Source organism: Paramacrobiotus metropolitanus, unplaced genomic scaffold (assembly GCF_019649055.1).
Source record: "Paramacrobiotus metropolitanus isolate TYO unplaced genomic scaffold, Prichtersi_v1.0 Parri_scaffold0000091, whole genome shotgun sequence".
NCBI lineage: Eukaryota > Metazoa > Tardigrada > Eutardigrada > Parachela > Macrobiotidae > Paramacrobiotus > Paramacrobiotus metropolitanus.
The window spans coordinates 301,844-313,744 of NW_026570311.1; the positions used below are offsets into that span (position 1 = coordinate 301,844).

Genomic DNA, 11,901 nt, shown 5'->3' on the forward strand with positions numbered 1-11,901 from the left:
AACCAAATAACGCGACTTAGAATTATAGAGTAGGTTTAGTAAATCAGTAGTATTACACGCTCATTTTGATCGGTATTCCCGACAAAAACGTAATGTTTCATTGCAACCGCAGCAGTCTGCACAAGTTGCCAGCTGTACCTTCAGAACCACCGGGGTTTCTGTAATCGTCCTGGGAGATAGTACTGTTTATCAGATAAAGCGAGCTATGTACATACTGTGTTTTAGAGTATGCAGTTGCTAACGGTGTAAAACTGAATATGTCTGTAACAGGTGTGTGCGGCGGCGTTCTACCGTGGTATTATTTCACAGTTGTGTGCAAAAATGGGCACTGGGAGCGCGTCCTTTATTATCCTTGGTCTGGGATTTCTTCTCTGCATCCGTAATGTGGAGGCTCAGTATTATATGTACCGTAAGTTGCGCTAGCGTAATAAATTAAACTGGTTGTGTTAAGCACTATTACTTTAACTAATGAAAAAGAGACATTTTGGTTGTTTTACTGACGTTCACATTTAAAAGTGAATTCGGGTGCACGTGTTTTCACTTCGCTTTTGATAGGTATTGCCGACAAAAACTTGACATTCTTACTCTTATGAACAACTGACCAGCCAAGGATTAGCGCTTATTGAGCAGTAGTTCGCATCAGCCGCGCTATTTCTGTTCTCTAAAATACGTTCCTCTAGTGTCCTGTGCAAGCGTTTAGCCAAATCGCGCCACTTGGATGAAATCGGAAGCTGAATTAACTTAACTGACCGCCTGAACGATTTAGCTATCAGAAAGCTGTTTGATACGTTGAAAAATATAATATGAATTTAACAGATCCAAATATGGGCAAGATGTGCAATCAGAGCATGCAGTTCGACTGTCCCTTCACGTACGCCGGACGAGCCGGAACATTCCGCTATTACCGCATACCGGACTTGTCCCCGGGACTGTGCTTCTTTAGCGTGACACTGCCAGCCGACTGCGGGATACCGAGCGACCGTTTCGCCTTCTATTTCAACATTCGGTGCGTTAAAGGGATATCTCGACATTTCTGGTATATCGGACGCTTTAGATATATGACCCCATATTCCGGAGTGAGTCCGGGCACTACTGCAGCAAACGCCTCCGAGCACGGATCATAAGAAAGATGCATTTGAAAATGATTACTCAATCACTCAAGTGGCAGTAATTGCTGTTTGCTGAATCCAAAAGACTTTCTTGTGTGAACCAGCCCGAGCAGTTCTGTCCGAGCGGTGTCCGGAATAAGCGGTGATATAGCTCAAGTGTCCGGTATATCAGAAACGTCGTAGTACCATACAGTTTCTTGGTGTACTCGTATTAATACTACTTTATTGAAATGAAGAAAATTTCTTCTACCGTCCACCGACCGTGTCCGAATCTATCAAACTTACTCATTGGAGCCGCGCATCCTGCTCAAAGAAATGACCGGTTCCCACTCCGCGCGCTCCGATCCTTCGTCGGCTGCGCAAGCTCTGACATCCTACGTCAAGCAACCATCCTTTACTATCGAATATTTCCGCGACACGTCACCAGCTACGGAATCGCACCAGGCTGACATCGATTTTGTTACCGTTGAAAGTAAGAAAATACCACTCTTGTACTACTGAATGCGGTTAATAAGTTGAGAATATGCCATATTTTGTCGTTGTAGATAATCCGGATAAATTGCGTATGTATTGCACGGCTTTGTCGGGGTATGTGGACGTTTATTACATCTGTCATACGGACGGAATTGAAGATCGCGTCAACTGCCCGGACAGTTTTACTGCCGACGTGTATGCAGAGAATCCAGCCTACCTGAGGTCATCATGCCCTTTCAAGTCCCCGCCGACTTTCCTGGACCGTCGACCACTATTTGACTATTGGAACAGCCAAGACGCACCAGGTACACGTCAGGCAATTTGCTTATTTGCTGTGGTGTACTTCGGTGAAAATATCATGGAAACAAGTGGTGCTGGGTTCGCATCAGACGGTTGTTCAAAATTAACTAGATACAAGTATTTTATGCGGTAGCACTTGCACTGACCATGAGCCATGAGCATGAATAAGTACTTAACTGCAACGCACTCACTACGGCATTCAATGCTCATTAGTGCTTATCAAATTAATTATGTACAAACTAGCAGACCCCGCGCAAATTGCGCGGAATCACCAAGCAATGGGCAACTCAACGAAAAACATACTAGTTTTCAACTACTACATATTATAGAGAGCGAGCGATATGGTTGTAAGAGCGAGTTGTATAAGGAGTTGTAGAGTTTAATTTATAAATTGACTGTTTTCATTAAAGACAGCGCTAGTATATCCATTCCATTTATTCGTATGAACATTTACCCATCCCGCCCTAACTAAATGCCAATGGCAATCCTAGACTTGCAAATTGACATTTTCAAATTTTCGTCCCAGAAAAGCCAAAAAGACAGCATTCTGGGCAGTTTTAGAGCCATCCTTCACGAGCCAATTTAACTTCAAGAACATCAAAGTTTCATCTAATCCCAGTAAAAATGTGTGGGCTGGCGAAACAATAGTAGATAGCAGACTTGGCCCATTTTCGCTTTTCCCACTTTCACCCCACCCCCACCTTCACAGTTTTATTCCCAGCCCAGCCCACCTCCGGCTACTCAAATTTTCAGCCCATCTCACCTTTTGGACCTCATTTCCATCCCCATTTTTTACAGGCTCAGCGTCGTTAATTTCGCAAGTTTTTCCGCATACCATAGAGTTGCTGGGCGAAAAAAAATTTTGGTTCCCAAGAAAATATGTTTACTTACTGATAAAATTCGCGCGGAGCGCGGAAAATTTTAGTTTTTGGAGCTCGAATGGTGCATTTTTACATGCTCCTAGCCTGAAAAACAGATGAAAATATCAACATTTTTTATTTTTATGTGTTTTCTGGATCCCATCCCATCTTTCAACAATCCCAGCCCATCTCACCTCATCTGCGGCTCTTTCCCACCTCATCCTCATTTTCACCTAAAAGGTGAGATGGGCTGGGAAAAATGGGAAAAATTTTCACCTCACCCAAAAGATGGGCCAAGTCTGGTAGATAGTCGGTTTTGTGGTGGTGGATTTCTTACTTTTACCACAAGCTTTATATATTAATAATTAAAGGTTATAACGCGGGGCCGTATGGGCGCCACGCGTATCCTCGACAGCGAACAGCGGTGAACCCGGATGAGGCTTTATTGCCGAATCTAATGCGCACCGTGGCGCAGCAACACCAGACTAATGAGGAAGGATCCTGCAGCCAGTGCAACTGTGCTGCAGGTCCGTCAAAACAGCGCAGCAATGTGCGGGGTGGAAATCCCCAGAAACAGCGAATAGCTACTCAGGAGGGCGGGGCGTCCCGCCCTTACACCCCTTTTGCAGGCATCGCTACGTCCTCGGAGCGAAATCTCCCAGGATTCGGAGGATCCGCACCCCACGCCGGTTCGGCTTGGGTTCCGGGTCAGTTCGGTCCGGTCGGCTCGAATCCGGTTCGGCTCGGGTTGGGTGCCGGGTCAGTTCGGTCCGGTTCGGTCCGAGGTCAGCCGTCTGGGTCAACGCATTGTCGCGCCAAATCAAATCCAGGGTCCAACCCGGAAACGGGTAAATTCCGTCGTTTCTTCAGCAGGGGAAAGGTCACGTTCTGGAGAAATTTGGGCAGGGGTTTGGGGTCTATGTGGCCCGTGACCCCTGTAAAAAAAACAAAGCACGCAAATCCGCGGTGAAATCCACTGCTCCGTCCGGGGGGAGGTCGCCGTCCCAGGAAGTTTGGGCAGTGTTATGGTGGGGGAATTCTTTGGCGTGATGCTGGTGGTCGATCCGTGCCGTTGGGATCGGAGTTGGTGCTGCTGTTGGCGGTGTATCCGTTCTGGTTTCCCGCTGGTCCGGGTCGCGTTCGCCGTCGGCATCGCAGGAGGCAATTCTCGCTCCACGGCATCGCAGGAGGCGTTTCTCGCTCCGCGGTATCTCCGTCCAGTTTGGGAGGCATCCGGCGCGGGGAGGCGTCCATCTCCGTCAGTTGGGAGAGGAATCCATCACGTTCCGCGGGAATGGGGGGCATTTGTAGCTCGGCCAGGGTCAAAAAGAGGGAGGAATTTTGAGAGGGAGGAATTTCTGCCTGGTCAAAAAGAGTGAGGAATTTCTGAAGCGAGGGAGGGAGGAATTTTGATATGGTCAAAAAGAGGGAGGAATTTTTTCGAAGTTCAAATGAAGTACTTAGTGACCGCGAACCCAGGTCTCCGATGTCGCCACCAAGATTTTCTCATTATTTGCATAGTATGAAGGTCTGAGTCGAACTGAAGTGATCGGGGACCTCGAACCAGGGTCCCCGAGGTCGCCACCGAGATTTTCTCATCAAGATGGCGAGGGAAGCGAGCCCGCGTTTCTAATTCAAGACATGTTGAGGGTTCGCTGAAACGGAAGCACCAGTGACCTTTAGGTTGCCACGTGACCTTTGGGTCGCCACCGATTTTCATGGTGATTCCTATACAGTTTGACATGCTGAGTCGAACTGAATACTCGGGGACCTCGAACTGGGACCCCGAGGTCGCCATCACGACATGTACCATATGTGCACATTGTGATGTGCTGAGCCGAAATAAAGTACTCAGGGACCATCGAACCCGGGTCCCTGAGGTCGCCACTACGATATGTAACATATACTCACTGTTTGCTAAGCTGAGTCGAACTGAAGTGCTGGGGGTTCTCGGAACCGCGTCCCCCAAGTCGCCACCACGATACATATTTTATATCCATAGTTTGATGTGCTTTATCAAACCACTGCGGGAGGTCGTAGAAACCGGGAATATTTCTAAATATTCGTAAATGTTTCTAAATATTTTCACTAACATTTCTTATTATATTTCCACATATTCCTAAATACATTTCTAAATATTCTAGATATTGTTCGACATATTCCTGACTACTAGTGGACCCCGCGCAAATTGCGCGGAGGAAATTAGCGGATGATAACTGCACGAACTATGGAGACCTACTCGTACAATACTACAATCGTACAGTACTGTACTTATTTTCGTTAATAATACCACCATCGTGATAAATACGTACTAAATCAGCAGCCAGTGTTAATATGAACAGCCAGCGGAACAACCAAAAACACTGGGCTGTGGCACCGTTTAAAACTTTTAAAAATAAATGGTTAATTTGACGACTCGGTTCACCACTTCCGCAATGCCTTTCAATCGTACTCGTATTATTTTCGGTTCACAAAAAACTTCGAAGCTGTCGGTACTCGTACTACTTTTCCCTCCGTTCATTACTTACTTAGTTTTACTGCCTGGCCCAACGGTCCAATTCAAAACTACCGTCGCTTGATATTTGTATTTGCTTTCACCACACATGCTTGCTTTCAAAATATTTCTGTACTGTACATTCATTTTCGTTTTTCAAAATAGTATGTATTTCGTAAATGCTGCTACTTTAAACAGTCAGACAAAGTACCAATAATTATTATGTTTTCGCGCAATGAATTTCTTTATAAACAGTTCGGAATAATTTCTGATCAAATTCAAAAGAATTTATTTTTGGAATTTATAAGAATAATAATTTCTGGAATTTAGGTATTAAAATAACGCGTACATCTTTTCAAAGATAGTAAAATTATTGTGCAGGAAACACTGCCAAGTGTTTTCCCACGTCGGACCATAACGGACGGTGAAAGGCGAAAACCGAAAAGGTAGTTTACCGGGTAAATGGTACGCAATGTAGTGCACGGGGTGAGCGTAGTGAGAACGGTCGTAGTCGAAACAAACGATTTTAAAAGTCTGTAACGGAGTGGTCGCCTTTACTTTTAGCTTTCAGTTTTCCACGTCTACTTGTGGATTGAAAGGACAATTCAGAAAACACAAAAAGCAAATCCAATTTTCCATTTTCGCCAATCTTAAGATTGCTGTGTACTTTTAATTTGTGTAAATTCGGGATTGTGTTATTACTGTGCCACAGAATTACGCAGCACTATGCAGAATGTCTCGCATCCGCTGGTGCGCGTCGCCCGGCGTCACAGCTGCTATGAAACTATCAGATTGGGTAACATGAAGTTGGAAACCCGAACGGCGGCATAGCTTGCAAGAAGTTTCCAAGCTTACAAAAACTGAACATAACAAACACAAAATTTCCCAGTTTTTTTCCGTTTTTACTTGCAGCAATTTCCACATATTTACATTGCGAAACTCTTGCAGCAGCTGCACAAACTAAGGGCTGCACAAACTATTGAGGGCAAGCACACTTCGCGTGTGCCTGCCCTCAAATTTCATAACGGGAAATCGGGAATAGCTGTCAGATACATAGCTACAGATAACTATGTGTAGTTTTTTACAGTACGTTTTGCAAAAATCTGCAAATGACAACCGAACACACTTTAAAGTTGAAACGTGTGCCTTTTACCTTCGGAAATGTAAACGTAAATTAAACGAACTCGACTACGAACGGATAATGTGTTGCAAGCTGAAGCCGCACTTCTCCGCCGTTACGGTAAAATCAGCAGACTGAGCAGAGCCACACAACCTGCGCCAGGTGGCGGCTACTCACTTAACTGCGCTCGTTAACTGGTTTTTGACGTACCGTAGACTTTCCATGTTAGAGTTATGAATTTTTTCTCCAAATTGTTTATGTTTTTCTGAAATCTGATAACTTTGTACAAATCTACACATTCTGGGCTATCGAACGGTATGTAGACATTCAAGTTTGGTTGAACGTGTCTATGACTTAGACCCTGACACACACAAATTTTGTGCACCTTTTTATTCTTTTATATAGATAGATATTTCAACATATTTTTCGATAGTAAAAAATATATCTGAAAATACGTCTTAACACATTTCTAAATATATTTTTGATAATTCTAAAATTAATTTTCTGATATTTCTGTACAACTACAAACAGCTTCTAAATATTTCTCAATACTTCTAAATATTTCGCAATATTTCTAAATATTTCTCAATATTTTTTTCAATGATTCTCAATAATTCTATGAACATTTTTTATCATGTTTCAACCTTTTCCTAAGTTTGTTTTAAAGTTTAAATCTATTTTAAATATTCTAATTACGTTTTTAATTCTTTGTCACATTTTAACATTCATTTTTAAATAGTTCGACTTCACAATTGCTCTACCATTTTGAATTACGTGAAACGTAAACGTAAAAATTCTGATTACGGTGTTGAGAATATTTGAGAAATAAAATACCGTAAATATAAAACTGGTTTGAAAACAAGGTTTAAAAACTGGCATTTCCCTTCAAAATACTAAATTTTTAAATATCAAAATACATAGCATGCCGAATTTTATCTAACTAGAACCTGTACGTTATTATCCATGCTGATTATGTTCGAAACGAATTACATTATGTAATTCTACTGTAGAGATGAATTCGAACACCACTTTTAGATCGAATTTCTTAATTGTTACCGCAAGCTTTGGATCATAAATTCATATTATATTATGATATAATCTGTTGTATTTTACCACCGTTTGGATTCTAAATTTGCAGTGGAAAAATGAAGTCTTGCTAAAACAAAATTAAATATTTGAAACATTGATTTTTTAAAGCAAATCAACAGCGCATTTCCTTTATCGGCGGATGACACTTTGTAACACAGCTACATATGACACAATGCTTCATATTGAGATGTGCCGGTTTGTTCTAAAACTCATTGAAATTTCATACAAGATGTTGTATCACCTACTCTAGTATAAGGTCAAGCGGGCGGCGGTTTTTAATTTAAAATGTATAAGGCAACGAATGCGTTAAGCATTAACAGGTAAGCGCTGAAGCTGCAGAATCAGCCTAGCAGATTGGGCTTTCAGATGTACATCTAAATTCTCACTATGAACCACCTTTGTTAAAATCGTACATGTAATTGCGCATAATTATGTGAGCCGTTTTTATACCATGATTTAATTTCCGTTTCAAAATCATGATTATTTTATTATTTCGGGTTTTTAAAATAAAAAATAATTAAGCAGCCAGAAAAAAATTAAAATCTTCATTTATTTTAATGTGAGTGAGTTTTGTCTCATTTTTCATTCATCACTTTACACTGGCATTTAAGTTCTATTGCGAATCGCTTTTCATCATTTGATAACTTATCCTGTGCAGATGGTTTATACAAAATATTTAGGAAAAAAAATCCTTTGGAACTGATATATCGGTGTTTTTGCGCAACATTTTTGAAAACCAAATTAACGCCTCAGATAATATTCGTGTTTCGTTCTGAGTTTTGGCTAGTATACCCGACCAGTGCTGAAGTGGATTTCGGGTAGCCGCCCGGTAGCTACTTAGATTTAATAATGAGCCTTCTTATGGATTTAAAGATGGTAGTACGTATCGGTAAATCGAGACTAAGCCTATTATTTACTTCGAAATTAGGTTTTTTGAGACAACTAAATCTACAAATCTAAGGTATTTTGGCACCTACATATATTAAACTATTCAGATGTCTTCGTTTTTAGCTATTTTGATATCTATAATAAATAAATTTTTATAATAAATAAATAAATTTATTATTAAATTATATATGCACTGACTTTGATATTCTGGTGTTCGGAGATTCAGTTATAGATGTAGCTGTTAAGTAATTCTGTTGTTTAGGATTCTAATCATTTTAAACAATTTAAAAAAAGTGAAGTTTCTAGGAATATAAATTCTTGCATTTAATTTTAAGTATTTAGGTGTAATTAGAAATATTTAGAAATATTTAGAAATATTAGAAATATTTAGAAATATTTAGAAATATTTAGAAATATTTAGAAATATTTAGAAATATTTAGAAATATTTAGAAATATTTAGAAATATTTAGAAATATTTAGAAATATTTAGAAATATTCAGAAATATTTAGAAATATTTAGAAATATTTAGAAATATTCAGAAATATTTAGAAATATTTAGAAATATTCAGAAATATTTAGAAATATTCAGAAATATTTAGAAATATTCAGAAATATTTAGAAATATTTAGAAATATTTAGAAAGATTTAGAAAGATTTAGAAAGATTTAGAAATATTTAGAAATATTTAGAAATATTTAGAAATATTTAGAAATATTTAGAAATATTTAGAAATATTTAGAAATATTTAGAAATATTTAGAAATTGCAGAGATTTGCACAGAAATATCAGAAGATATAATTTTACAATAATCAAATGTATATTCAGAAATCTGGTAAAACATAATTGCAGATTCGAGGAGCGCGGTTCTGAGGTCACGGGGCACTTCAGTTCGACTTAGCATAGCAAACAGTGAATATATGTTACAAATCGTTTTCGCAACCTCAGGGACCCGGGTTCGATGGTCCCTGAGTACTGGTTTATTTCGGCTCAGCACATCACACTGTGCACATATGGTACATGTCGTGATGGCGACCTCGGGGGCCCAGTTCGAGGTCCCCGAGGACTTCAGCTCGGCTCAGTATGTCAAACTGTATAGGAATCGGTGGCGACCCAAAGTTACGTTTCGACCTAAAGGTCACTAGTGCTTTAGTTTCAGCGAACCCTCAACATGTCTTGAATTAGAAACACAGGCTCGCTTCGCTCGCCATCTTGAGGAGGAAATCTCGGTGGCGACCTCGGGGACCGTGGTTCGAGGTCCCCGAGCACTTCAGTTCGACTCAGCCCTTCAAACTGTGTATATAATGAGAAAATCTTGGGGGCCTCGGAGACCTGGGTTCGAGGTCCCTAAGTACTTCATTTGAACTTCGAAAAAATTCCCCCCTCTTTTTGACCATATCAAATTCCTCCCTCCCTCGCTTCATGAATTCCTCCCTCTTTTTGACCACGCAGAAATTCCTCCCTCTCAAAATTCCTCCCTCTTTTTGACCCTGGCCTTGTAGCTCCACACATGGGGGTTAAATTGGCTCAAATAATCAGAGGAGCCGTGCGCGCGGGCAGCGCGCACGGCCTGGCTCGCAACCATGATCTGCGACCATATAACGCGGGGCCGTATGGGCGCCACGCGTATCCTCGACAGCGAACAGCGGTGAAACCGGATGAAGCTTTATTGCCGAATCTAATGCGCACCGTGGCGCAGCAACACCAGACTAATGAGGAAGGATCCTGCAGCCAGTGCAACTGTGCTGCAGGTCCGTCAAAACAGCGCAGCAATGTGCGGGGTGGAAATCCCCAGAAACAGCGAATAGCTACTCAGGAGGGCGGGGCGTCCCGCCCTTACAAGGTTTTTAAGGTTTTCTTTTAAGTGTCTGTTTTTCTCTAAAATCTAACTTTTGGCTGCAAATCTACAAACTTAGAGCTTTTGAATGATCCATAGACATCGCAGTTTAGTTCAGTGCAGCGCTCACGCATCGATGACAGGAAAAAGGAATTTCGTTAAGTCTTATCCTTTTGTTATAACAGATAGCTAAACTTAACTAAACTTTATTTTCCAGGCAGTTATTTGAGCTCCGATGCCTTTAGGGGAATTGGCTTTGGATGTGTTTTATTTGTGGTCATGCTCCTTACGGCGGTTGAAGTGGTCCGCTCTGCCAGGCGACGTAGATCACCGAGCCGACCTATCGTTCTGCCTTTAACCAGCGGCACCGTGCCGCGCGAGCCACTACTAACAGTTGCGCCGCATGATGCTGCTAGTCGACCTGCCGTGCTCGATGATCCAGTAATTCCTTTTGATCCCCCTCCGCTTTTTCCGGGAGCACCGCCTTCGTATTCCCAAGTCACTGCACCACCAGCGCTGGTCGGCATTTCTATGTCGAATCCACCGTCCTACAAATCATGCATCTAGCGTTAAAATTCGCGAAAAGCGTGTGTATCTTGATCATGTGCACGTCAGAGGCAATTACCCACATTTTCTCCAAAAGCATTCAAGACTGCTCTTTTTCGCGTTTCCGCTTATCGAATGACTGTAAAATGCTGCACAGATCTTCGTCAGCGGTGATCAAGTAGTGTTAAAGTCACGTTGTCTGGTTTCGTTGTTTGGTTTCGTCATTTTCCTAACTTTCCCGCTTGAGCGGTTTCGTTAGCTATTGCCGGTGGCGAGTACGGTGCAACCAAGAACAATAAGTGTAATATTATAGTCGTTGCAGTATTTGCCCGCAAGTCAGCTTGCTTATATTCTAATTCTGTCACCTTTGAGTACATCTGCAGGTCGCCGTATCTCTCCGTACGGTAGGCACAAAGTCATTGTCGACTTAGTGGTTGTCGAAAATACAGCACTGGAGTCGTTTTTCTTGATCACCCAAACCGCGGTACTCTCGATGAACCGTGAGCACGCGTTAGTGTCGTTGTGATCTCGTCGACTGCGTAATTTGCACAAATTCTACCGAGCTACTTAAAATATTGTGACGGACTGCTGTATTTTCGAACACTCAGGAAAGAGATTGACTGTTTAGGTGCTCTTCTAGACTTCCCGATACAGTTTACATTCCGCATTGCGTGCGCAAGAGTAAGAAGTTTTGGTGGCTTACGAACTACGGCTAGTAACTCACGGGAACATAGCATATTGAACAATAACAACTTCCTCTAAGCATAACTATTTAAGCCCGTGAAGCAGTACAGTAAATAGCGACAATGCCTAGTTAGTACAATACATCCAAAGTTGCAACAGAATCTTTGAATGGGGATTTTGTTTATATCACTTTTTTCGGCAAGATTTCAAGTACTCCAAAAGAGGTCGAATAGAAAATCATTTAGTATCATTGATTACATGGCTGGCTATCTTTGTCGAGCATTGCTGTCTGGGTCTGCCAGAGAAGGACAGCAAATGGCCGGATGGAATGACTCTAATTCTGGTGCGGTTTTATGGTGAGGCGGTTCTTGGGATGCGACGTGTTGGTTACTGTAGCCGTGTCGCATGTGCACATTAACTCCATAAGGCCGGTAGTGTTGTGCATTTGGCTGAAGAAAGCGTGCTCCTTCTTTGGCAGATTTGGGATACCTTCTCTGTAAC

The 11,901-nt window shown here is 41.7% G+C and overlaps 1 protein-coding gene across 2 annotated transcripts; it reads left to right on the top strand.

Annotated features, from left to right (window-relative positions):
* Positions 1 to 251: 251 nt before the first annotated feature.
* LOC129596481 (uncharacterized) lies at positions 252 to 11,072 on the top strand. Of its 2 annotated transcripts, none has more exons than XM_055493775.1 (5): positions 252 to 409; positions 817 to 1,006; positions 1,346 to 1,581; positions 1,655 to 1,888; positions 10,388 to 11,072. In XM_055493775.1, the coding sequence occupies exons 1-5, from the start codon at positions 322 to 324 to the stop codon at positions 10,735 to 10,737; spliced, it is 1,098 nt and encodes a 365-aa protein (XP_055349750.1). In that variant the 5' UTR covers positions 252 to 321; the 3' UTR covers positions 10,738 to 11,072. The 2 variants fall into 2 exon arrangements, with proteins under 2 accessions (XP_055349750.1, XP_055349751.1); XM_055493776.1 differs by lacking the exon at positions 10,388 to 11,072 and adding an exon at positions 4,888 to 5,092.
* Positions 11,073 to 11,901: the final 829 nt, after the last annotated feature.

Excerpts from the sequence above, each read along its gene's own strand:
- LOC129596481 (XM_055493775.1), top strand. The coding sequence starts at position 322 with ATGGGCACTGGGAGCGCGTCCTTTATTATCCTTGGTCTGGGATTTCTT. Across the intron at positions 1,582-1,654 it reads CGATTTTGTTACCGTTGAAA|ATAATCCGGATAAATTGCGT; the intron begins GTAAGAAAATAC and ends TTGTCGTTGTAG. Across the intron at positions 1,889-10,387 it reads GAACAGCCAAGACGCACCAG|GCAGTTATTTGAGCTCCGAT; the intron begins GTACACGTCAGG and ends TTTATTTTCCAG.